Below are 25,105 nucleotides of genomic sequence, written 5' to 3'. Positions count from 1 at the left end.
ACTATATAATGTCCAGGAGTTGTAGAATCATGGAATACCAGGTTGGAAGGGATCAAAAGGATCATCTGAGTCAACCTGCCTTAGCAAAGCATGACCTAGGCTAGGCATCCCAGCGGCCTGTCCGGCCAGATCTTAACAGTGTCCATTTCTGGGGAGTTCACCACTTCCCCGGGGAGATTATCCCAATGACTGATTGTTCTCATTGTGAAGAACTTTTCCTCTAGTGTCCAAGTGGAATCTCCCTGGGAGTACTTGTGCTCATCACACCACGTCTTTTCCATGTGACTCCTTGTAAAAAGGGAGCCTCTATTTTCTTCGTGGCCACTCTTTAAAATACTGGGACATGGTGGAAAGGTCTCCCCTGACCTTTCTTTTCTCAAGGCTGAACAAACTCAGCTCTCTCAGCCTCTCCTCAGCAGGCTTCCCAGTCCTTGGATCATCTTTGTGGCCCTTCTCTGGACCCTCTCCAGCCTGTTCACATCTTGTACACTGGGGACAAAACTGAACACAATATTCCAGGTGTGACCCGACAAGCACTGAGTGGGATGATGACTTCATCTCTGCTGGTGATGCCCTCGTTTAATGTAACTCAGCACCCTGCTGGTTTGCTTTGCCACAGCAGCACACCGCTCGCTCACACTGAGCTGCCCGGTTTGGCATGATTCATCTAATGAGATCATGCTGTGTTTGATCGATTCTCCTGCTAATTTCTGTATCTCCAGAACACTGAAGGCTGGAGGAGGCCTCAGCCTGCCCCCACGTGGTCATCCGAAGGAAAGCAGGAGCCACGCTCCCGGCGGGGCTGGCTCTGCCATGCTGCCTGCGGCACAGTGCCAACACGTGCCCTCAGGTCCTTCTCCCCGGCGGGGGCGTTGGGAGGGGGCTGGCTTACCAGGAGGGATGGGAAAATCCCGTCCTGCCCAAACCCGGGCCAGGTAATGCCATAAAGCCATTCGGATGCTGGGACGGAGCCTGGCCTGCGCTGCTCCGGCGGAACTGGGCTCTCTCAGGACCCCGTCCTCTCCAGCCGAGGACCTGATGTGTGCCTGTTGCTCCTGAGGGCCCTTCTTCCTCCAAAGAACTTGGCGTGAAAGTTCTTCTAATTCTTTTGGCCTTTGCTCGGGCCTGCTGCAGGTGTGAACGTCCTGCCCGCGGGCTGCTGGTGTTAGGCAGTGGCACCCCCAGGCTGAGGACTTGGCAAGGGAAGCAGCCACCCGTGGCTGCTGCTGGTGCATCACCTGGAAGGTGGGCTGGGGGCTTTTTTGGGTGGTGGAATCCTTTGATAAAAACAAATGTTCCCATTTCCTGCTTTAATAAGTGCGATCGCCACCACAACAGCTTTCTGTCTTTGTGTTTCTCTAAAATGGGTTGTAACCTGGCTTCTGCAGCATCTCAGGCATGTTTAGCGTCTTCTTTGTGTTCTGGTTTATTTCTGTGCAGAGGAATTAAAAATACCAAAACTAACTGTCAAATGCCAGAGAATGTAATGAGAAACAGTTTGGGCAATGCTGAAAACTGCTTCAGATGTAGATCCAAGATCCATAGCTATGTGGGCAGAAAGGCCATGTCTGAGGGAGGAACATGGCTTTTCATACCCAGAACTCAAAGGGCAGGAGGTAATGGACAGCTGCTTATGCATGTGTGAGGTGCCCCAGCCAAATCATTGCACCCCAGATTTGCCTTTACATTGGGATCTTACACCTTTCAGGTGTTCAGGTACAACACGATTTCGCTGATCACCGTACCACAGCAAGACTTGGCAAAGCAACTCTTATTTCTGCAGCATCCCTTCTGCTTGTTTATTGATCCAACCGCCCCTGGAGTTTGTCTGGCTGGAGTGCTTTGCACATGATGCTGGGAGGGTTTCAATGGTGTATCAGAGGCACCTCAACACTGCTGTTCTCTTTGGGGTGCCCTTCATCCCTCACAGACCACACCAAGCTTCTGCTGTCCTTTGTTTTACTTAGGTACAAACAAGATGGAAGTTTCTCATAACATTTAATCTCCTCTTTACTTACATTCATAGAATCATAGAATAGTCAGGGTTGGAAAGGACCTTAAGATCATCCAGTTCCAACCCCCCTGCCATGGGCAGGGACACCTCACACTAAACCATCTCACCCAAGGCTCTGTCCAACCTGGTCTTGAACACTGCCAGCGATGGAGCATTCACAACCTCCCTGGGCAACCCATTCCAGTGCCTCACCACCCTCACAGGAAAGAATTTCCTCCTTAGATCCAATCTAAACTTCCCCTGTTTCAGTTTGAACCCGTTACCCCTTGTCCTGTCAGTGCAGTCCCTAATGAGGAGTCCCTCCCCAGCATCCCTATAGCCCCCCTTCAGATACTGGAAGGCTGCTATGAGGTCTCCACGCAGCTTCTCTTCTCCAGGCTGAACAGCCCCAACTTCCTCACCCTGTCTTCATACAGGAGGTGCTCCAGTCCCTGATCATCCTCGTGGCCTCCTCTGGACTTGTTCCAACAGTTCCATGTCCTTTTTATGTTGAGGACACCAGAACTGCACACAATGCTCCAGGTGAGGTCTCACAAGAGCAGAGTAGAGGGGCAGGATCACCTCCTTCAACCTGCTGGTCACGCTCCTTTGGATGCAGCCCAGGACACGGTTGGTTTCTGGGCTGCAAGCGCACCCTGAAGCCGGCTCATGCTCATTTTCTCATCAGCCAACACCCCGAAGTCCTTCTCCTTGGGCTGCTCTCAATCTCTTCTCTGCCCAACCTGTAGCTGTGCCTGGGATTGCTCCCACCCAGGTGTAGGACCTTGCACTTGGCATGGTTAAACCTCATGAGGTTGGCATCAGCCCACCTCACAAGCGTATAACGTTAACTAATACACATTCACAAAGCCAAAACACTGTAAGGACTGCTGTAACAGTGAAGAGACTCCCGTAACAGCACTGGGCACCCTCAAGACAAGGCCGGATATATTCAGAGGACCCGACTCTCCCGGCCCTTCCTGTCAGGCCTGTTCCGACCCGGCCCGCTGTGTGTTGGCACGCTGCGGCTGCTGCCACTGCCGGGACCGGGGAGCCGGACCCTTAACGGCGCCGCCCCGGCCGGAAGTGCCGCAGCTCTCCTTTTCCGGCTCCTGCGAGGGCGGAACCGTTGCTGCGGGCCGCGGGACGCGCGAGAACTGAAGTGCGGCGCGCGGGAGCCGCCATGGCCGCCGGCTGCGGGGTGAGGGATGAGTGCTGCGGGGGGGAGCGGGGCTCCGGCCTCTGGGGACGGGTGGTGCGGGGGGGTCCTGGCTCTGGGGACGGGTGGTGCTGGGGGGTCCTGGCTCTGGGGACGGGTGGTGCTGGGGGGTCCTGGCTCTGGGGACGGGTGGTGCGGGGGGGTCCTGGCTCTGGGGACGGGTGGTGCGGGGGGGTCCTGGCTCTGGGGACGGGTGGTGCGGGGGGGTCCTGGCTCTGGGGACGGGTGGTGCTGGGGGGGGTCCTGGCTCTGGGGACGGGTGGTGCTGGGGGGTCCTGGCTCTGGGGACGGGTGGTGCGGGGGGCGCTGGGCTCCGGGGTGGAGCTTTGGGTGAGGGAGAAGGCGGGCGTGGTGCTGGTGCTGCCGGCCCGTGCGGGGGAAGGCCTGGGGGAGCTCCGAGACTGGGGGTAGCGGGAAGCAGTGGTAGGTTTAGGGGAGGCTTTAGTGCTGCAGGCTCCGCAGTGCTGGAGCTGGGGGAGCTTAATGCTGCTGGGGCTTGGGGTGCTGCTGCAGCAGGATGGGTCTGTGTTTGGGGGGGGGGGGGAATAGTGCGGGGGCTCCGGATGTGGGGAGGGCTGGTGGTGGGTGTTGTGGGAGGGTGTCAGCCCCCTTCTTCTGGAGCTGGGTGTGATGCAGAGGGTTGACCAATGTACGGGGGGGGGTTGTACAAGGGGGTTAGAGGAATTTGCTTGCTACTTTACAACTTTTAACGAGTCGTGGAGTTTATCCGCGCATCAGGTGCTTGTTTGACGAGGCTGGAGTTGCAGTCAGCTCCTGGGGGGAGCAGGCTGTGGTGGGGACTTGCCAGGGAAGCAGAGGCTGTGTGCATGAGAGCGGGGATTGAAGGCTGATGAGCCCATTCTGAAGTCTGGACAGTGTTCAGGTGTTACAGGCTGCTGTAGTGGTTCTCTGTGTGCTGTGTTTGGTTCATTTGGTTTATTTTTTTCCCTTCTCCTTTTTTTTTCTCTTCTCCCCTGACTTCAGGCTTTGCTTGGCCTTTGCAGCAAGGTGCTGGGTAGGGAAATGCTGTGTTTCCCAGCCCTAGGGAAGGGGTAGGGGCTCAGTCTGTTTTGCTGCAGTTCTGTTTCTATGTGTCTGTTTCAACAGGTGTGTTAAGTCTTGCAAATGTGTCCCTTCTGTGCTAACAGTGGCCTCCTGGCTACACCTGGGCTGAGATGAGCAGCTCTCAGTGAAGCTGAGCTTGACTGCTTGTTCAGGTGGTCACTGACACACAGCTGATCTGTTCCAAAGTCAGCTTTGGGATCTCTGTTCCAGCGGCATGTTGTTAAAGTGCATGGATCGCTCATGCAAGTCACCGAAGGTCCAAGGGGGTTATCGGCTTGGACCATTTGCCTCTTCAAGTTTGTTGATACATGTGATGTGCATTTTGTGTTGCACAGTGTTCTTGTCTCTACCTGATGAGTATGTGGCCTGGCTCACTTGTCATAGAAGTAAAATAGTGTTATTGTGCAAAAGTGATTATTAATCTATAGTGCTTGAACATTATTGTCTTCTAGGAAGATCCGTCCCTGGAGAGACACTTCAAAGGCCACAGAGATGCTGTCACTAGCGTGGACTTCAGTCTCAATAAGAAACAATTGGGTAAATTGTCTCTGTGTTTTGATGGCCAGATGGTAAAGAGATTCTCCCTTTTAGTTAAACAGAGGGAGCAGTGGAGGTACTGAGCTTTACAAGAGGAAAGAACTTGTTTTCATGACGAAGAGATTTTGGAGATTTTCAGGATGAACCTCTCTCTATGTGCTTTGAAAATGAACCCTGTTGTTGAACCATAGGGTGGCAGATAGTGTGCATCCTGCTAGAGCTTTAGGGACATCTACCGTAACTTATCGTTTCCCATACCTGGCCTTACCATGCAGTAGGGCAGCTTAAGGCAAAATCTTACTTTTTCTTCTCCATCTTTCATTTCTCCCCATTAGACAGCTGTTTGTGGTCATGCCAAGGCCTGTGTCCTAGTTACTGTTCAGTAACCCACTGTATGTGCATTGAGGTAGGAATCAGGAGGGGTTTTAGCTCTTGGTGAAGTTGCTGTGTGGCATGGTGGACTCACAGAGAAGATAAGGCAGAAATGATAGTTTTGAGGCACTGGGCACATCAGGCATGAGTACATGGAAATGCAGCTGTCTGGTGGGTAATAATCCTGTTTTGGATCTTGCAACCTACACAATGCTCTGGAAGCTATAAGGAAGTGAAAAGGAATCAAACTTGTCTTGGATCCTTCCTCCCTGTTGCTGTTTTTACTGTCTGCTCTCTTTTCCTTTCCACTTCCTGTGTTTTTGAGTGCAGAGCAAGATCTGGCTCTGCTCTGCGTCCGTGATTCTGTTTGTGTACCCCTAAATCTTTATCCAGTCAGTGCAGATCTTTGTTTAGCAAGGGTGCTTTGAATGTAATTTAGTGTTATTTTGAATGGCCTTCCAGAAGTAGTAAAGGGGCTTTTGTTGCCTCCATCTGGGTGGTGAAATAGATGTTCTTAATATTTTTGATAAATTACATCGGGTAAGAAAGGGAACAAATTCTGAGGATTTTTATTTTTTAGGTACTGCTGGGTCAGACTTAGGAGATTTTGAAGTTGTTTTTCCCTGTTCCTGCCCTGCGAAATAAAACAACCAAACCTAGAGGACTTGGTCTTTGTTCCATTAGAGTGCTTGCCCAGCCCAGTAATTGTTATTGCAAACAAGTCGCATATAAGCAGCATGATACTGAAGTGCTTTATTGAGATGTCAGAGCATTCTTTTCCTTGAATTTTTTAACATCAGTCTGGGGGAAGCTGTCCTACTACAACTTGGGATCCTTGCGAGGCAATGACTTGGTGTAGTTGTGACTAACATTCAAACCTCTTGACACTGAACTGCAGCTCAGTCTACTTTTACACAGTTGTCACCCCTTAAATTTCAATATTTGTAAGGAAACATATAAAATACAAACCCAAAGAGAAACAACTGAACTGACAAGTAAGGACTTTTTTCTCGTAGGGAACATGCCCATTCCAAACAGGTTCATTCATTATGCATATATGAATCCCAAATCAATAACAGGAAGAGGGATGACAATTATTTTTTTGTGTTGAAATAACTGAAATAGGACATTTCCAGCAAAATCTGTTTGGTGTTTTGCCATATCACCAATGAAGTGAAATATTCTTGTAATTATGGTCCTGCTATGTCAAAACCTACCATCAAACTGCTCTTTTTTTTCTAGGAACATCATAAGCTTTCCCTGAAGATGTGCCCCACTTGGCACTCGGGTAGAGAAGTACAGAAGCAGCTTGGGTTTGTTGGCAGGCTAGGATGCATATATTCTGTGTTTGCCTCTGGAAAAATCTACAAAGTTTTCTGTTATTTAGGCATTAGAATTGATTTAAAGGAGTATTTGTTTGAGACTTTAAGTTACCGCAGGCATATGTTTACTCTTTTTCCAGTCACTAGGGTGATTTTCACTGCTCTGAGTTGGTGATGGGACCTGGGCAGGGGAGTTTTAGACTGAAGTGGAATTTACTCTTGTGTTTAGGAATCCTGTTGCCTGGTATTCTTGGCAGGGACTGATACAGCTCCTGTCAGATAGAGAGGGTGATGTAGCTTAAGTGACCCTTTGCTCTTGCTGCTGAGGGTGATCTTGAAAAAGCAGCATCTGTCTTGAGGATTGGCCACTTTCCTCTAAGTAAAGTGTTTGCCCTCTGGGGTCTCCCTCCAGCCCTTTCTCTTCTTCCTGTCTTTGGAGCATGCCTTTGCCCTCTTGCACTCCGTTCTCAGAAGCCCAAGAGTAAAGGCAAGTTGTGGTTGTTGTTGTTCGGTTGTTTTTTCATTCCCACAAATGAGTACAGAAGTAGGCATGAGTCAAAGAGTCAGTGTGAAGAGATGGAGGGACCGCATCTCCATCTGTAGTTCCTTAAAGCCATCAAGTCCTGCAGACCTTTCCTGGTAATAGCGAACTGAACACTGCTCTAGTTGTGTTGCAAGCTTGTGTTTTTCATATATATAAGAACTGCTGAGCTGAATGTGATCAACCTTTTGCAGTAAAGGAGATGGATGGGAGGGTGATGTGGCTGAGTTGCCTTTCAGTCACCAACTTGCAGCACTTCTCTGCTTAATCTGTAGTATGTTACGTGATATTGAATCTGTTGCAGCTGATAGCTGTCCTTGCTTCCCAATTTAAAAAGTGATATGAACACCTTCGTTCACGACTTCCTCTGTGTTTCCTTAGTGTGTGTTTATGTGGAAGGAGTTTTGCAACTTGTGTGGCTTTTGCTTCTGCAGCTGTTGCATGACCTGACTCTTGGAAGTTGTCAGTCCAAGCCAATGCACGACTGACTTTGTTTGAATTAACAGTGAAATATACAATATGCAGTACTTTGGTGAAGCTTTGAGGACAAGGTGCTTGAGATTCTAGAAGCTGTGATGGTGAACTGAGTATGAAATGTAGTTTCAGTGTAAGTGGAGGGGAATTAATGCAAGTTTGGTTTTGTGTGGCTTTGTTTTTACTTTGTATTTCAGCAAGTGGCTCAATGGATTCGTGCCTGATGATCTGGAATATGAGACCTCAGATGAGAGCCTATCGCTTTGTGGGCCACAAAGATGCAGTGATGTGTGTTCAGTTTTCACCTTCTGGTCACCTTGTGGCTTCAGGCTCTAGAGACAAAACAGTCCGTTTATGGGTTCCCAGTGTGTAAGTATTTATTCTCTTCAATGTCTCTTGTGGTGTTTTAACTGTGGGTTGGGATTCCTCCTTGCTTCTTGATAGCAGTTCTCCAGCTATGGGACTGGGATCTGTTTGAGGGACAGAAAAAAACATTTTATGTGACAGCTGTTATAAAGGAGAGGTGCTTTGGTTTTGAAATTGCACTGGAAACAAAACTAAAATCCTTTGCAAAGCTTAGTATTAACTTCCTGTGCTGATTAAGAGGTCGCTCACGTAACTCATCAGTGGTGAACTGCTGGATTTTTCTCTTCCCTTTTCTCCCAGTTTGTCTTTCCTCCTAGCAAATCCATCCTTTGCTTCTCTGGCAGTGTTAAGCAAGATGCTGAAACATAAATATAACAACAAAAAGTCCTCTTTGATCAACATCAGGTTTGAGACGTTCAGCTTACCAGTGTTGCACTTTCAGTAAAAGGGGAGGGAGAAGCAGCCCCATGGTCTATGGGTGAAGACACTGCTTCCAAAGAATCTGAAAACTTGTGGTGCCTTTCAAGGGTGTTATGTTACTGAAGGAGTTAACACCTTCCTGGCATGCGATTTCTGTCTTTGGGATTTGTTTATTTTGAGCCCTGCTGACAGAACTTTGTTGTTTTCTTCATGAGTGTTTGTCAGATTTGGGGATGTTCTGTGGTTTTGGACAGAAGGGAAACTTTTCTGAGAGGTAACCTTTACTGTTCCTTGCCTTCTGGCAGATAAAGGATTAAATTAAGCTAGGCAGCTGTGACCTTTTCTGAGGAGGGAGGGAATATTGCTGAAGGTATGTAGTATTTTGATTTCCTGGCCTTTACAGTTTTAATAGTCTCAGTATAAAGCCTGTTAAATCCTAAAGGAGAAGAGAGCAAACCACCATGTCTTTCTCTTGTTCTCTTCTGTCTGTGAATATGGAGCTCCTGGTAGTACAGTACATGCTGGAGACATATTTTAGACCAAGAATCCCATACAAAGAGACCTGTTGGATCTCTAAGCATGCCTTGCATTTATTTGCCAGAGGAATGTCTCTTGCATTCATTTGGAAATCATGGGTAAAAAGGAATAACTGTACGTTGTCTTTTGTCTTGCCTGTCTGGGTGAATGGTGGCTTGCTCAGAGTTGTACAACATCAGGCATGCTGAATTCAGTTGAGTTATTTCTTGTGTGGTGCTGCATCAAAAGTGCTGAGCTGGAGTATGGGCCAGTACAGGGACAGTTGTGAGGCCGTTGCCCACTTGGCTTCGTCTAGATGAACTCTGAAAACACTTACCTCCCTCTCACCTGCCTGCAGCAAAGAACCTGGTAACAGTACAGAATCTCAGCATCTTCTGTATTGATATTTCCATAAATACTGTTTTAAATGGTTGAACAAATAAGCAATAGCTTTTTTTTCCCTTTATAGGAAACATCGGGTTCCTGTTGGATTGGGCTCTGGTTTCTGGTTGAACTAGAACAGCTGGTTTTACTTATGTATCCTGTATAGCTCACAAAGCATCAGTTTGTTTGGGGTTGATCAGTGTTTAATTCCTAATGTAAGCACATGCAGTTCTTATAGAAGTGGTGGTTAATACAAACAGAAGCTTTGTGTTTTCAGGTACATAATATCTTTGCTCCCCTTCTGTGTGGTTTTAAAGTGTTCTTTCCTTCACTGTAGCAAAGGAGAATCTACTGTGTTCAAGGCTCATACAGCAACTGTAAGAAGTGTTAATTTCTCCAGTGATGGCCAGTCCTTAGTTACAGCTTCCGATGACAAAACAGTCAAAGTGTGGACAGTTCACAGGCAGAAGTTTCTGTTCTCACTCAGTCAACACATAAACTGGGTTCGCTGTGCCAGGTGAGTACAGCTTTCTGACAGATGGGGATTTATCCCTCAAAGCAGAGACTGACTATAAACGTCTTCTCAACACATTTGTATTCAGGATGATTCAAGTGTCTCATGAGTTTTTATGTATATATGCATCTAGGACAAACCCACAGCTTCTCTGTAGGGGAAAAGTTCATTATACTTCTTGAATGTAGCAGTGGCAGGTAGTACTGTAGATGTCTGCAGCAGAGCAGAAAGCATGTTTTTCTGGTGTGGATGATGATGATCTCTAGTTAGGTACTTGAGTCCTGTTCCAGTAAAATGTATACCTCTGAAGACATACTGATCTGTCTTGTACAGGAAATACTGAGATATGAGCTTAATACAGTCTTCTAAGGCACTTGAATGCTGAAGCTTCTCCTGCTGTAGCTGTTATCTTGAGAGTAATTGTATTGCTCTGAATGCTTGTGGCAAAGGTGGCAATTGTTTTGAATTAGGGTAGAGAAACAATTTGAGGTACACTTAAATTGAAACAAGTAGGACAGGAGAACTTAAATCGGACTTAAGACATTCCTGAGAGTTATTTTATGTGCTTGTGGCATTAGGGATATATGAGGACTTATGGCCTGCTCTTTTCTTTTTTTCTTTCCTCAATTTACAGTGACTGGATTTTTAATCTTATTAATGCCAGTGTGACTTCATGAAGAGTGAGGTGTGTTTACCAGCATACCTTCACAGCTGACCAAATCCAGTTGACCACATGCATTTCTTAATCTCTGTAACTCTTATCTTAGATTCTCTCCTGATGGACGGTTGATAGTGTCAGCCAGCGATGATAAAACTGTCAAACTGTGGGACAAAACCAGCAGAGAATGTATACACTCCTTCTGTGAGCATGGGGGGTGAGTACCTGGCGATGCACGAGGACCAGCCTTCTGTGATCTCTGAAATGGGGCTGCCTGGTGAATGTACAGCTGGTTTGGTGACTGCAGTCAGAGCCCCTTGCCCTGGCAGACATTTCTACCTCTTAAAAAATATCATTAGCACCTACTACAGAAACAGCCAGTAGAGGATGAGATTCAAAAAGAGCTTCCAGGATTGTTTTGACCCTTTAATGATTTCTCCAGATTAGAACCTTGAAGGTTATATTTCAGTAGCTGTTCAACATGTCAAGCCTTAGTTTCTTTATGGTTACTTATTTGTGGAGATCTTAACTTCTTTATTTCTTCTTCCAGCTATGTTGAGGTCTTTTATTTTGCTCTGAGTTGAAGTAACTTAAAAGAGCAAAAGTGTACTGAGTGATGTTACTTGAATGCTCGCAGTTTTGAATAACAGGGTTATTCCAAAACCCACTTTGTATTCAGAAAAGCAGCTGTTGAATTGGAATTTGTTTTGGTTTTTTTTTCCCCATGGAGAATATTGATCTCTGACAGAAGTTAATTCGTCCAGAATCACAAAACAAGCTCTTAGAGATCTGACACTGGAATCTTCCTAATTTCTTGCTGCACTGAGTTTTGTTAAGTACAAAGTTGTGTTCTTTCCAGATGATATACAATGATGGTAAGACAAATTCAGACATTATTTTTCTAGTGCTCTTAAGAATCTGTTGAAATATCTCAACTTCCTCAGTGTTTGTTCTAAGAACACTCAAAGGAGAATTAATTCTATGCCATTCCTTGTGTGGATTGGGTGAGATGCTCTTCACTGAAGGTTCTGAAGGTTTTAGCGTACTTGTGTCTCCGAAATAAAAATGGATAGCATACAGGTCCAGAAAGGAATTTGATCTCAGCCTCGCTACCTTCCAAGTGATAAATTTATGTTTTTAGGCACACAGTAAGTTCCAGCTTAAAATCAGTTAAGCAAAGAAAATACGTGTTCAGTCTTGTACACACCGCTCTAGAAATCCTGTTAATTTAATAGAAAACATAAATTTTGCAAGCATTAAATGTACACTTGAAAATGTTGTTGTGACAGTTGGATCCAACAGATTTCAGGAGGCTTGTAGCGCCAGCTCCTACACCTATCATGCAAAACCTTGAAGATGGTCTGCTTAGATTTAATCCTGCAGTCTATTTTGAGTTATAAGGAAGGTCTTAAGTGAAATTCAGCAATATGAGTTTTCAGGTTATCTCCTCATTCCTGTAATGTTCAATGCATTATGATGTAGCTTTGCTTCTTAAAAAGACCTTTTTGAGCTTCAGCAAGAGTTGAATGTAAACAGCTGGATTTAACTGCAATTTACAGGTTTGTGAATCATGTGGATTTTCATCCCAGTGGTACCTGCATTGCTGCGGCTGGTACAGACAACACAGTGAAGGTGTGGGATGTTAGGATGAACAGACTTCTCCAACATTACCAAGGCAAGTTAAGATCACAGAGAAATTGGACCTTTCCACGTGTTGATGTGGATCGTTCTCAAGTCCAGGGACTGTTTCTCTTATCACTTGCTGCCTTGCCAGAAAGGGACTGGGTTAGGTCTGCCAGTGGGACCTTTTTTACTCCCAAAATCGTGCTTTGCTTTGTGTTAGCTCCAAGACCGATTCTCACACATAGGTGAGAAACGCTTCTCTTCTGATTTCTCCTCCTCTGCCCGCCTTCAAAAAGCAGAAAGGTCAGATGCTGAAACTGTCCGCTGTTGCAGATGAGCACAGCTGTTATCTGCAATGTCTCTTGGCTTGTATTCACTGCTCTTGAGATGTGCAATAAAAAGGATGTGGCCTTTGTTTCTGAATAAGCCTATAGGAGGAGTCAGATGCATTCCAGCAAGCCAAAAGGATAAGGTCTTAATGAGAAAACTAGGAAAATTTAACAAAAGAGGAAAATCTGAATCAACCAGTTGCAATTCTTTACCATCATCCTGTTTTTTCCTCTAGTATCTGCTCTGTTTTCAGCTTCCAGAATTAGCTTTGACTTTGGCGTGACTTGCCCAGATGGGCTTGTTCTTGGAGTAGATTTTATATTTAGGAGTATAAACCTTTTCTTATTCTTTTTTCCCCTTAGCTTCCAAATGTCATGTCCTCCCATTACCTGTTCTTGTCAAAGTGATCAGTGCTGCTCGTTGGTGGAACTGGATAGGAAAAGGTGCTTTCTCATCCATGCAAGCTTCTTTGAGTTTGGTAGTCCTGTTTTGTGCATATTAGTTTCTTGAGCCTAACCATGGCTTTTCTTTCCCTTACTGGTAAGAATTTTTAGGGCGGCTGTAGTATTTTGGAAATTTATACATTCTCAAGCACTGTTTCCAGTATAGATAGCTTATTAAACTGAATTTTGCTAGCTTTTCATGAAGACTGCTTCCTGCGGGCTAGTAAAGCAGATGAGAGGTACTGGGCTGGAGCTTGGTATATTGTTCTTTCTGCCCACTGCAGCAGATGCTGTCTGTTCCAGCTGAATGCCAGGCAGAAAAGGCAGAGTAGTAAGAGCTTGCAGTTAATTCCTGCAAACTTTGCAAGTTAAGACACAAATATTGAGTTCTAAATGAAAGCTGTTGGTCCTGCTGCCTTTATGTAACTAAAATTATTTTCTAAGGTGCTTTTGACTGTGTACCCCTTTATTCACAAGGCATTAAAAGAATTTGCAGGATCTCAATAGAAGTTTCTGGTTTATCTTGATAAAGAAGAGCAGAGGAAAGGCAGTGATGTTTAAGGAGCAGAGTTCTTAGGTTTGTCTTCCTTCACAGCAACCTCCTATGAAAGACTAGAACCTCCTCTGGCAGGTAAGGGCAGTGGGGGTAACTCATCTCAAAGCAAATGCAGATTGTCTGCAGAGAAGCTATTAAGATTATGAAAAGCCCTTGGGTTCCATAAGGAAAGTAAATAAAAGCTCCCCAAAAAGGGGCTGCCGTGGAGTAGAAACAGTCTGCAAACTTCAGAATGCTTTCATAGTTCTGCTGTTCTTTTGATCTTTGCATGTAGGTGGCATTACTGTTGTGATCATCTGATCTGACTATTAAGCACTGATGGTGACACTACTATGATTGGAACAGGCTTTTCTTTATTTCTAGCTTCAGCTTCCTGCTCCTGCAGTGTGTTTTATTCCTGGCTTGTGCGGTGATCCTCAAGTGTATTCTCGCTGTGTAGCCAAGTCGAGCACTCTCTGAACTCTTTATCTAATGTAATTTATGTTTCTTTAATTCCTTCAATTATTTTCATGGACTCAAAATCACTCCCAGTTCTCTGAGAGCCAACAAAATCTAACGGAAATCAGATCTTTTGGTGACTGTTGTTCCAATTCATCAGTATTGAACTGATACAATTAGTGATGAATACTGAATTGTCATTCTTTATGTAGTAAATACTGTGAACTTCTGACCCATATCAAAACTTGGGAATGCCTTCCTGAAGTCTTGTTGCTAAAATACGAGGTATGTTTAAATACTTCAACAGTGTCAGATTCTCTTTATCAGCTTTTCGCCAGTGGCATGATCTGCAGTGTGTGTTTCCAGCCGCAGTATAACTTGGCTCAAAAATCTCTCTTCCTGCTTTCCACTTGCTGCTATTAAATTGTCAGAATCTAATGTGGTTTAGGTTTGACTGCCAGGCTTCTATTTTGCGTTTGGGAATTATATTACCTCTGTATCCCACCCTCACTGAATGGCATTTTAGTCCAACAGCCTTGCTATTGAAGAGATCTTTTCCTGTTACAAGTGTTATTTTTAAGAGCTCCTGTGTAAATCCTAATTGTGTGTTAAATTTTGGCTTTTATTACTATTTCTAGTTCAAAGAAACCTAAAATTGCAGTGGTAGCTGTATGCAGTCACTTTATGCACCTGTGGCTGCAAACTCATGTGTTTGTAGCATTCTGTGGATGGGAGAAAAATCCTGCTCTTCTGAGGGTTTATACACGTGCCTGTTGGCTAAACCAGGTTGAGTTTTGTGCTCTCGCAAGTGAAACTCCCATATCATTCCCACTAGAGGGCATCCCGTCCTTCAGTATGTGCTTATGCTGCCTGGTTTCAAGGGAATCCATTTTAAGGATTGAGTGGCATTGAGGAATTAAGAGCTAAGTAGTCCTGCCACGGGCTCTTGCGTGTTTCAAGTTGGGTTGTTTTCCAAAACTGATTAGTCTTTTAGAAGTGTTGCTCTTGCTGCCAGGACTTGTTCCCACTGTGACTTTCATAAATGAAAGTTGGAAATGGCAAACTGCAAAACTTTCTGGATGATGTGGGTGTTTTTTAGCAGAGTAAAGTATGCTCTGGTCATGGTAACTGTACAGGAGAAGAGGCAGATGTTTTATTCAGTCCTCTACTTGGTGCTTTCTTGTACAGCGCATCATATAAAAAGGACATGGAACTGTTGGAACAAGTCCAGAGGAGGCCACGAGGATGATCAGGGGCTGGAGCACCTCCTGTATGAAGACAGGCTGAGAAAGTTGGGGCTGTTCAGCCTGGAGAAGGGAAGGCTGCGTGGAGACCTCATAGCAGCCTTCCAGTATCTGAAGGGGGCCTATAGGGATGCTGGGGAGGGACTCTTCATTAGGGACTGCAGTGACAGGACAAGGGGTAACGGGTTAAAACTTAAACAGGGGAAGTTTAGATTGGATCTAAGGAGGAAATTCTTTCCTGTGAGGGTGGTGAGGCACTGGAATGGGTTGCCCAGGGAGGTTGTGAATGCTCCATCCCTGGCAGTGTTCAAGGCCAGGTTGGACAGAGCCTTGGGTGAGATGGTTTAGTGTGAGGTGTCCCTGCCCATGGCAGGGGGGTTGGCACTGGATGATCTTAAGATCATTTCCAACCCTGACTATTCTATGATTCCCCTGCAAAAATGGCCAGTGTTTATTGCCTGGCATTTATTCCCTGTGCAAAGCTGGGGAGGGAGCACCTCTTTTGCAGGTCTATGGAAACAGCTCTAACCTTTTATTAATTGCTGTTTAAAAAGAAAAATTGGTGCTTTCCTGCAGTTCAGATGGGGCTTTGATGTCATTATCTGTTCACTAGGAACTGTGGCTGTGTCAAGTCCATCCTAACTTCTCACTGGTGGTTACTATGTTGTTGCATTCAAAGTAGTGTTGTCAGACTTGAGACAGTTATGTTCAGTCCGTTTACAGGCTGGCATAACTCAGTTTTAGTCATTAACCCCCCCAGTATAAGTCTCTTAACTGGCTGTTATATTTCTAGAGCTTGGCTGGCAGAAGGGTAGGCTTGTAGCAGCAAGTCAGTGGGAGATGCCACCTTGTGCTGCACTGCATTTACTGTTTACAACATGAATCAAGTGAGGTTGCAGGATGTGTTGGCAAGTTTTTGGAGAGTTGTGTGAATGGTCATGTAGGAGGTTATGAGCTGGTTTGGCAGAAGAGACATGAAGAAATGGCTTCCAACAGCCAAGAACTCCTTGGGCACAGAAGCTTCTACTGATTACATAGCCAGATGCTATGGCATTTCTTTTCATTATGAAAAGGTTTTTTTTTTGGTAAAACTGAAAATAGTTTATTCACTATCTGGAAGTTGGTTAGTTTTGTCTGTTTCTGATGTGATTCCTTTCAGGATTTGTCTTAGTTAGCAACGTATGTTTATATTTATCTGAATTTAGACACTAATGGAGTGAGGAATATTAAAAATCACTCAGAATACAATTTTCAGAGGACAAATGTAGTTAACATTCTTTCAAGAAGGAAAACTCCACATAGGCTTTTTCCCTTTCAATACATAGTGTAACACAGGGCTGGGGGTAGAGGAAGATCTAGCACCAACAAGAATAACTGTTCAGAAGTTACCTTTGTGAGTTAAGGCTTTCTTCTGTTTTCTTAATAGTCCAAATCAAGAAGAGTTACATTCCCAGAACCTGAGCTGAGGTATCTGATGCTCCTGAGAGTTTCAAACGTTGATGCATTCTGGTTTACAGTTGAACTATTGAGGCTGTTTCACATCTCCGCTTCAAATCCACACCTGCAAAACAAATGTTTGTTCTAGTATCCTTTAAAATTGTATTTTGAGGTCTTTTATGTGTCACAGAATGGATTTGAGAGGACCTTTAAGATCATCTAGTTCCAACCCATCTGACATGGGCAAAAACACCTTCCACTAGACCAGGTTTCTCAAAGCCCCATCCAGCCTGGCCTTGAACTTCCAGGGATGAGCAGCCACAACTTCTAAGGGCAACCTGTTCCAGCATCTCACCAGCTTCATAGTGAAGTATTTCTTCCTGATATCTAATCTAAATCCCTCTGGATGGCATTCCTTCCCTCCAGCTATCAACTGAACCACGCAGCTTGGTGCCATCAGCAAACTCGCTGAGGGCGCACTCAATCCCACTGTCCATGTCAGCGACGAAGATGTTGAACAAGACCGGTCCCAACACCGATCCCTGAGGGACCCCACTCGTTACTGGTCTCCAGCTGGACACTGAGCCATTGACCACAACTCTTTGTGTGCGGCCATCCAGCCAGTTCTTTATCCACCGAGTGGTCCATCCATCCATCAAATTAATATCTTTCCGGTTTAGAGACGAGTCATCCCACCATGTTTCTGGAATGCCTATTATATCATACCCCCATAGACGTGCACACATCTCTAACTCCTCTTGTTTGTTCCCCATGCTACGGGCATTTGCATAGAGGCATCTGAGCCAAGCTCCAGATGAAGCCGGCTCATTGGCTGGTGCAGCTGGGATATCTCTGCATTGCTCCAAGCATTTATTATAGGTGCTGGCAACTGACTGGGTGTGTTGGGATGGAATGATGCCCCCCTCCCCCAACACATCTAGTTTAAAGCCTCCTTGACCAGTCTGGCAAGCCTCCTACCAAGACCTGGCCTACAAACTTGGGTGCCATGTTCAAGACGCCCAAACCCCTGACTACAGCACCATCGTTCTAACCTGGCCAGTCCTCCTAGCCTTTTTAAGGTCCTCCCCTGTATCCTGGAGAATTGATGAAAAGACAATCTGAGCTCCAGAGCCCCATACCACATCTCCCAGGGCTCTGTAGTCCTTCTTTATGTTCTCGAGGCTACTGCTATCTATTAACATCTATTAATATCTAATTAACAACCATTAATATCTATTAACATTTTAACATACGGTTTGGTTTTGAAGTGTACATTAGACTCTTAAAGGAATATAATTCAGTTGGAGGGGGGTGTATTAGGAGTAATAGATTCAAGATACCAGAACATTTTGAGGGCATACAGTAGAACTGTAAGAATAATTGGATTGTTAAAACTCTTCAGGCGTGATCTTAATGTCACATAGGCTCAGAAAGCTCTACGTATGTAAAGTGCTACGTATTTTTCATAAAACAAGCTACTGAACAGATTTATTTCAGTTTGGGGAGGGGAAAAAAAGAAAAGCCCTACAAGTAAATGTTTAATGTTACAGTGAACTTAGGGTTAGTTTGACTCTCTTCATAGAGTATTTTCTTTAGCTCTTTTCAAAATAACTCTTGGGCTTCATCTTCACACAGAAAGGATTGCTTTAGACAATCAAGAGTGTGAACTTCCAGCTTTCATACTAGTTTTAAGTTTTTGGTGAGACAAATTGGATGTCTGAAGAAATAATGCTTATACTGGCCCATTCTCAAGTTGCAGGTTCTTTTTCCTGCTTTCTCTTAAATCCAGTCTTGGTTCAAGTTGAGTAGTAAGCCAAAAGAACCTGTGCAATGCCAACTTTGAGTATGCCTTTCGCTGTAATTTGTCTTCTCTGTAATGTACTACCATATAGATTTTATTCTAGGATGACGTGGGAGTGAAAACAGCAGCTCCACAGTAGTAAACCATGTCAATGTCCAGCTCTCTCACAGAATCATATAGCTCACTTGGGTATAGAGTTACATTTGGGGACTATGCTGGAAGCTTTTGTAGCCTTAAATCTCCCCGAATAATTGGCAAAGCTTCCTTTTTCCTTTCAATAAACTAATTCCTATTTTTACAAGAATTGAGTGCTGCCCTTGTTCTCTGGTGCTTTGAAGAGTTTCTGTGGAATGTTTCCCCCATGATAATTTTCCTGTTAAACTTTATAACAGAAAATTGAAATGTGGTTGTACTTTATTTTTTTTTCCTTGGGCTTATGTAAACCAGTCTCAGTGACTATTATATATGTTTTTTCCACCCTCAGTGCACAGTGCTGTGGTAAACAGTCTTTCCTTTCACCCCTCTGGAAACTATCTGGTTACTGCTTCCAATGATTCAACCCTTAAAATTCTGGACTTGCTAGAAGGAAGACTTCTGTATACTCTTCATGGTCACCAGGTGAGGCAAAGCCTTTTATATAGTAATGTATAAACCCATCACAAACTGGGCAGAACTGTGTTTCAGCCTTTCATTCTTCATGGCCTTTCAGAATCTTTGGAAAACCTCCTTGCATAAAATTACGATGACTGTACTCCTGATAATCTTTGAGATCATCGCTGTTTTGAAAGGAAGGCCTGTGGGAAGGGAAGGAGGGAAGGCAGGAATGGACGGAATGAGAAACAATAAAGGGAGCTCCAGTGCTGAGGATGCAAGTCTAAGACCTAAGGGGCATAGTCAGAGCTGTGCCTTAGACCCCAGACTTCGGGTCTGTCACGTGCTCTCTGTACTGCAGCTCTGACTGCTTCTCTAAAGTGGAGCAAATAACACTTGGCCTCTGACATGTTGTGAGGATAAATGCTGTTCACCTGACAGGGGACTTAAGGACAGTAGTGGTAAAATGGAGGAAACCTTTTTTGGGATCGGATTTGGGAACATGTTTCTATTTTGTTAATGGACTGAATTAAATAACTGAAGGGTAAAAATGGTGCTGGTTGGTTAATTTTAACTGATTGGTCTATTAGTATTATGCTGCTGGATGTGTTACTTGTAAGGTTAATTATATGACTGCTTTGAGCTCTCTTTTTAAATGTTAAATGAAAATAAATAGACTAATTTCATTGTCAGTAGTCAGTGGGGCTCAAGGGTGTGAAAAAGCAGACATGGTTTAAAGCTTCCCTTTCCAAAGGGACAAAGAGAACGGAAATTAACCTGCTTGTCTATGTGAAAATGGGGACTGAATCTTAAGGCATCAAAACTACCTGGGGAAAATTGCAGCCTGAAGCTGTTGTGGGTGGTGGGGATGGTTCTGGGCATTAATGATAGTTGTGTAAGCTGCAAGCCTGATAATTCTGCCTTGTGGCTTTGTTCAGTGACTGCTTTGATGTCTAAAAAGCTGAGTTTGTTCTGTAGCGTCCCTTTTGCTGTGTATTGTTAAGCATTTCTTCTTTTTTGCGATATTAATGGAAAAATAGGACAACCTCATACTTACAGCTCTACTTCATTGAAAGATGTGATTAATGCTGAAAAGAATAGGAGCAAGATAACAAATGCTAATTATCCTAACACATAAACCTTGACTGCATAATACTTGCTTACTTTGAAAACGGGACTAAGTGGATACTCAATCAGATGGGGACTGTAAAGCTTTTAACTTTGTCTTAATCTTGTTTTCCTCTGTCTTTTGTGTCAATTTGCCAAGCGAGTTCTTGGGGAAGTAAGAAAAGGGTAAGTGTGGAGGAGCAGGGATCTGTACACCTTTCACCCTTACATCGAGACGGGATGTGCCTTGTTATTGTTCAGCAGGAGCCTGAACTTGCTTTCTATTTTCCTTTCTTCTGAGCTGTAGGCTACACCTCACCGAGTGCAGTGGCATATAAAAAGGAGTTTAGCTTCAAATGAGAGTTCAAAACTGATTATGGTGATGGAGCTCTTCAGAATTAGACAGTGGAAAGTCCCTTTAGGCTGATGCAGTACTTCGGGCTTCTATAAAACAGTGGTTTATGTTCAGAAGCAGAGTTCAAGCTCCACATTTCCTCACCACCACTGTTTCAGATCAGTAAGATGAGGACTGCCACTCTCTCCTAGGCATCTAACTGGCACTGGGAATGCTTTGTCAGTGGCACAGCTGTAGGGTAGTTGCCATTATGTGATTACACCTCCTTCAGTTTGGAAACATGTAGAAGCATAGAAGTGGCTGGTAGTGTTTTCTGCTTGTTTTTAAGTATTGCACCAAGATGGCAGTGGAACCAGTCCCAGCACAAGCCTGACTGGCATTCCCTCCACTGCCGTGTGCCGTACTGTTGTGGATTAGTTCTTTTAATGCCTGATTTAACAAATACCTTACTCTTCCACTAAAAGTGTATGATAACCTGTGCTTTGTTTGCAGTAAGCAGCTGGTAGTGACAATAGACCTTGCTTCCATCAGAAGCTGCTGGGATGGATTCTGGCACTGGCTGCTTCTGTAGCCTGCTCTGCTCATGGACAAACCCAGGCTACTTAATGCTGAGGGCTTTTTTCCCCCCTCTGTTCTCACTGTGATGGCTGCCAGTATCTCCAAGTGGCTAAAAATGAAGTGGGTGTGGATTTTTTTGGTCATGAAGATCTGCCTTTCTAAGTGAGAGGTACAGGTTAGTCACTAAGTGAACAGCCTGTTCTGAAGACATTCTTAAGTTGTGACTGTGTGGGTGAATATTCTGGTTGAGACTTTGTTCCTCCTCTGGCAGCTGACTGCTGTTATGTTGTTCTGGGAAGGCTACGAGTGGACACTTGAAGGAAAAAGACTTAAGGTCCTTTAGGCATACATTGACGCAACTGCTGGAGTGCCAGGAATTTGTTAGCAGCTGATTAGCTGTAGTTTATGTAAGGAGGATAGCCAAGTTTACATTGCTGTCTTTAATTGTAATGTAGCTGGCCCCCTTGTAGCAGAAGGACTGTTAGAGACAGGAGTTTGCAGCTTGGAGCTGACATTTTGCAGCTGCAAAGTATCATTCTGTATTGTGCTGCATATTTTAGTTCTGGAGTGCTTCAAGCTGTGAAGTACTCTTGCCTAATTCCATACAGATGAGACACAGGGTTGCTATGTAGGTCCACCTCTGTTACTGAATCATCATTGAGGAACAGAATGTTTTGGGACCTGTAAGTCACCTCTGAAGGGTTCCTAGAGGCAAGCAGGTATGTACACAGGGCTCATCTGCCCTTTGGGTGGTTTGATGAGGGTGTTTCCAGAGTGATTCCTTGGTGGAATGGAAGTTCTCAGTAAATATTTAGAAAACATCTGCATTGTTATGTTTATAAATAGGAAGACACAAAATGCTAAGTTACATTCCCCAAGCAACCTTGACTTGCACTGTGAAGTAACTGTACTCTACCTACCCGGGTGGCATAAGCACACTCTGCTTTGCTGGCTGACTAAAGAGCAAGATCTGGGCAGGTGCACAGGAAGCAAATGTGCTCCTTTACACTCTGCTGCCAGCACTGCCTGGGTGGCATTAAACATCCCTGCAGGCCTAGTCCTCTTTGAAGGGTGTTGAGGACATCTCAGGGCTGCACAGAACTGGACCAACAAAGGCAGAGAATGGTGTATTGCAAGCAACAAGTAATTGACTTGAGAAGAGCATTTCTGAGTGTTCAAAGAAATGAGTGCTCTCTTCTTTCCTTGTGTTTTTCTTTAACTGAAGCTGTCAGCAGTTTAAAAGCTACTGAAGATTCATTTATAAGGTGCCAAGGTAAATTTTCCCTGTTAGCTGCAGTCTTTACTCCGTGGTGAAGGAAGGTGCAGGTGTGACAGTCTTGCTCTGCGTTTGGCAGGATTTGTCAAAGTTCAGTGGACTGAGAATCCTTGTGACCTCCTTGTCGGAGGTTTTCTGCATGAAAACATCTCATTGCCATCTCAGTCCCCTGTGTTTTTTTTCTCCTTGGTTCCTTTTCTCTCCTTTGTGTTATCACCCTCATTGTGCAGTTCCTAGGAATTTGACTGATTTAGCTAAACATTTTTCTTGTACTTGCTGTTGGAGATATAGATTCTTTCCACAGTCCCTATAGCTTTCCGCTCCATCCGTCCTTCAGGACAATACTCAGTTCTGTCCTGCACCTTTTGATGTGCAGTGCCTGTGCTGACACCTTTATCCTCATCTCCACATTGCCTTTAGGGTATTTGTGTTTAGTTCAACTATTTGTATCCTCCAGATATGCCTTGTTCCAGTTCTTGGTACTTCCCTCACTCTCTTACCTAGTTCTTCTCTCATATGTATTCATTTCTCCTAGGACTTAAAAAGTAGATAAAATCTACTTGATCCCACTTGTCTCTCCAGCTCCCTTCCTCTCTGCCTCTCCTTTCATTGTGCAGGCTGTGCGTCATTAAATACTCTCCTCTGGTTTATACCTGGACCCTCTCCAGCCTGGCACTTATTTCTTCTGTTGTGCTGAAGCCAGCATTAGCTCTGTTCCTAGCTGAAGCTTGTGAGGCTGGCCTCTCTTGACTTGAATTGACTGTTGGTGTTGGCCCTGCTGTCCTTGAAATTGTGTGTCTTCTGTGCTCCAGCAGTCCTCTGGGGGAGGAAATGGTGTTCAGGAGGGCTGTGATTGTCAGCTTATTACTTATAGCTGGTACACATTCAGCTGCTACCTGCATGCAGGTATGCCTGCCTGCTCCAGGCATAGTTCCGTTTCTCCAAACTAAACTCTTGGCCTTTCTCTTAAGTGTTTATTTCAGAGATACCTATTTTTATCTCCGCCTTTGAAAGCTTTGTGTTCAGGGGTGCTATTCCTGCTGTCTCTTGTCATCCGTGTGTCAACTGTTAACTGATGCTGTTAGCATCCTGCCAGTCACACATTCAGTGTTGGAATCTGTGTCCTGGCTTGAGATCCCATCTCTCTATAGGTGTTGAATGTGTTTGAGCCATTCAGAACAGTTCTGAATATCTTTTTTTTAAGGCCACACTTAATATTTGGTGTGAGTTGATCAACCTGTGAATTGCTAGGGCACTAAAAGCCTTGTGATCACTAGCCTCCTTCTGAAGGAAGTGGGAAAGCAAGAAGGTGTAAGTGCTATCTTACAGTGTAAGTGCTATGCTTATCTATCTTAAGGAAGAAGTTCTTTACTGTAAGGGTGGTGAGGCACTGGAATGGGTTGCCCAAGGAGGTTGTGAATGCTCCATTGCTGGTGGTGTTCGAGGCCAGGTTGGACAGAGCCTTGGTTGACATGGTTTAGTGTGTGGTGTTCCTGCCCGTGGCAGGGGGGATGGCACTGGATGATCTTAAGGTCCTTTCCAACACTGACTATTCTATGATTCTATCTCTGGGGAGTAGTCTGCACATAAATTAGATCATGTAGCATCCTGTGCCCTCACCCTTCTTACCTATATATGCAGCTACAAGTGGGATGTTGCCTGGTGTTTCAGTTACCGTGGCATGGTGATCTGACCTTGTCCAAATCTTGTTCATTGGGAACACTGCTGCAAAGGACTACGTTTGAGTTTGTTATTGTTCCTTCTGTCTGGTTTCCTCTTTGCTTCCAGTTTCTTTGCTGTATCCAGTGTGCAGGCAGTTTGTTCTTTCAGGGCTCCCTGGGTAATCTTCAGCTGGCCTGGTTCTCCTCTTTCACTAGAGGAGGTAAGTTGAATATTGATTAGTGGCAATATTCTTCACTCAGTTCTTCCAGAGGATAACTTTTTGCTCTTTTCTGTACTTCCTTCAAACCTTCTGCAGCTTTCTCCCATTATCACCAAATGATTATAATTTCAAACTCTATTTGAAAGGCACAAAAGCTCAACAGTCCTCATGTTGTTGGCCTGCTGAAGACTAAATAAGAAAGTTCCTGACTGCTGACGTAGTGTATCTCATTGTCCAGTCCCTTCTTTCTGCAGCTTGCTGTTTAATCTAAGGCAAGCAATTTAGGGATTGGTGCTATCAGTTTGTGTGCGGCACAGTGAGGATGCAGAACTGGAACTTCTGAACCCCCAGGGAACACTGATAGAAGAGCATTTGTATCCTGCCTAAGAAAAAGGAATAAGGTGATGCTTTAGAAGGTTGCTGGATACTGCATGTCCTAGTTGCATGGAAAATAAGCAAAGAATTCTCCCTACAACTTGTATAGAAGAATATGCAACTGCTGCTTTTTGACCTTTGTAACGCAAACGGTAAGCTTAAAGGGAGGGAAAAACCTGAAGGAAGACTTGGATTCCTTTGTCTCCAAACATGTACTTCTGGTCCAGGACTGCGTCAAGAATCCGTTGGATGTCTGCTGTGCTTACCTGGAATAAACGGGAGTTAGGTTGTGTCTTATCACTGGCAAGTGTAGCTCTGTTTTTGTTTTGTGTGTTTATATGAAGCTTGAGAGTATTTGGCAAACTGTGGTTTGTATGTTGCTATAGCAGACCTGTTACATCCGGGCAGAGTGCTGCGAGTGGATGTAGCAAAAATACTTTTCACTTAATTTGTGTCAACAAATCTGTAGAGGATGTTGTGTCTGCAGACTTGTTTGTTCCCCTTCTTTCAATTTATAAAGGCACATTCAGCCTTTGATATAATTTTCTGTTTGGGAAAGAATGTGTTCTGTTGAATTTCCCCCCCCACCTTCAGAATGCCAGGACTTTGGAGTTGGTTCATTGCCTGTTTTGATGTGATTTGTACTGTGTTAAATTTTGTCTCAATATGCTGAAATATTTAGCCTGAAACAAAGAATCTGGTGAAACA

General features: G+C 44.6%; 1 protein-coding gene across 1 annotated transcript in view; it reads left to right on the top strand.

Moving 5' to 3' along the window:
- The first annotated feature begins 3,100 nt into the window (after nt 1–3,100).
- POC1A (POC1 centriolar protein A) overlaps nt 3,101–25,105 on the top strand; it is a 59,259-nt gene continuing 37,254 nt past the window's right edge. The window contains exons 1-7 of the mRNA XM_057407789.1: nt 3,101–3,194; nt 4,730–4,814; nt 7,721–7,892; nt 9,547–9,726; nt 10,491–10,598; nt 11,941–12,056; nt 18,738–18,871. Of these exons, the coding sequence (XP_057263772.1) occupies nt 3,177–3,194; nt 4,730–4,814; nt 7,721–7,892; nt 9,547–9,726; nt 10,491–10,598; nt 11,941–12,056; nt 18,738–18,871 (813 nt within the window). The 5' untranslated portion in view covers nt 3,101–3,176. The remainder of the gene's footprint in view (nt 3,195–4,729; nt 4,815–7,720; nt 7,893–9,546; nt 9,727–10,490; nt 10,599–11,940; nt 12,057–18,737; nt 18,872–25,105) is intronic.

The sequence above is a fragment of the Pezoporus wallicus genome, unplaced genomic scaffold (genome assembly GCF_028554395.1).
Source record: "Pezoporus wallicus isolate ANWC-B61680 ecotype Strahan unplaced genomic scaffold, APGP_CSIRO_Pwel_v1 contig_3568, whole genome shotgun sequence".
NCBI classification, from domain to species: Eukaryota; Metazoa; Chordata; class Aves; order Psittaciformes; family Psittacidae; genus Pezoporus; species Pezoporus wallicus.
Note: the sequence above shows the minus strand (reverse complement) of the source record. Positions and strands in the feature narration are given on the sequence as shown.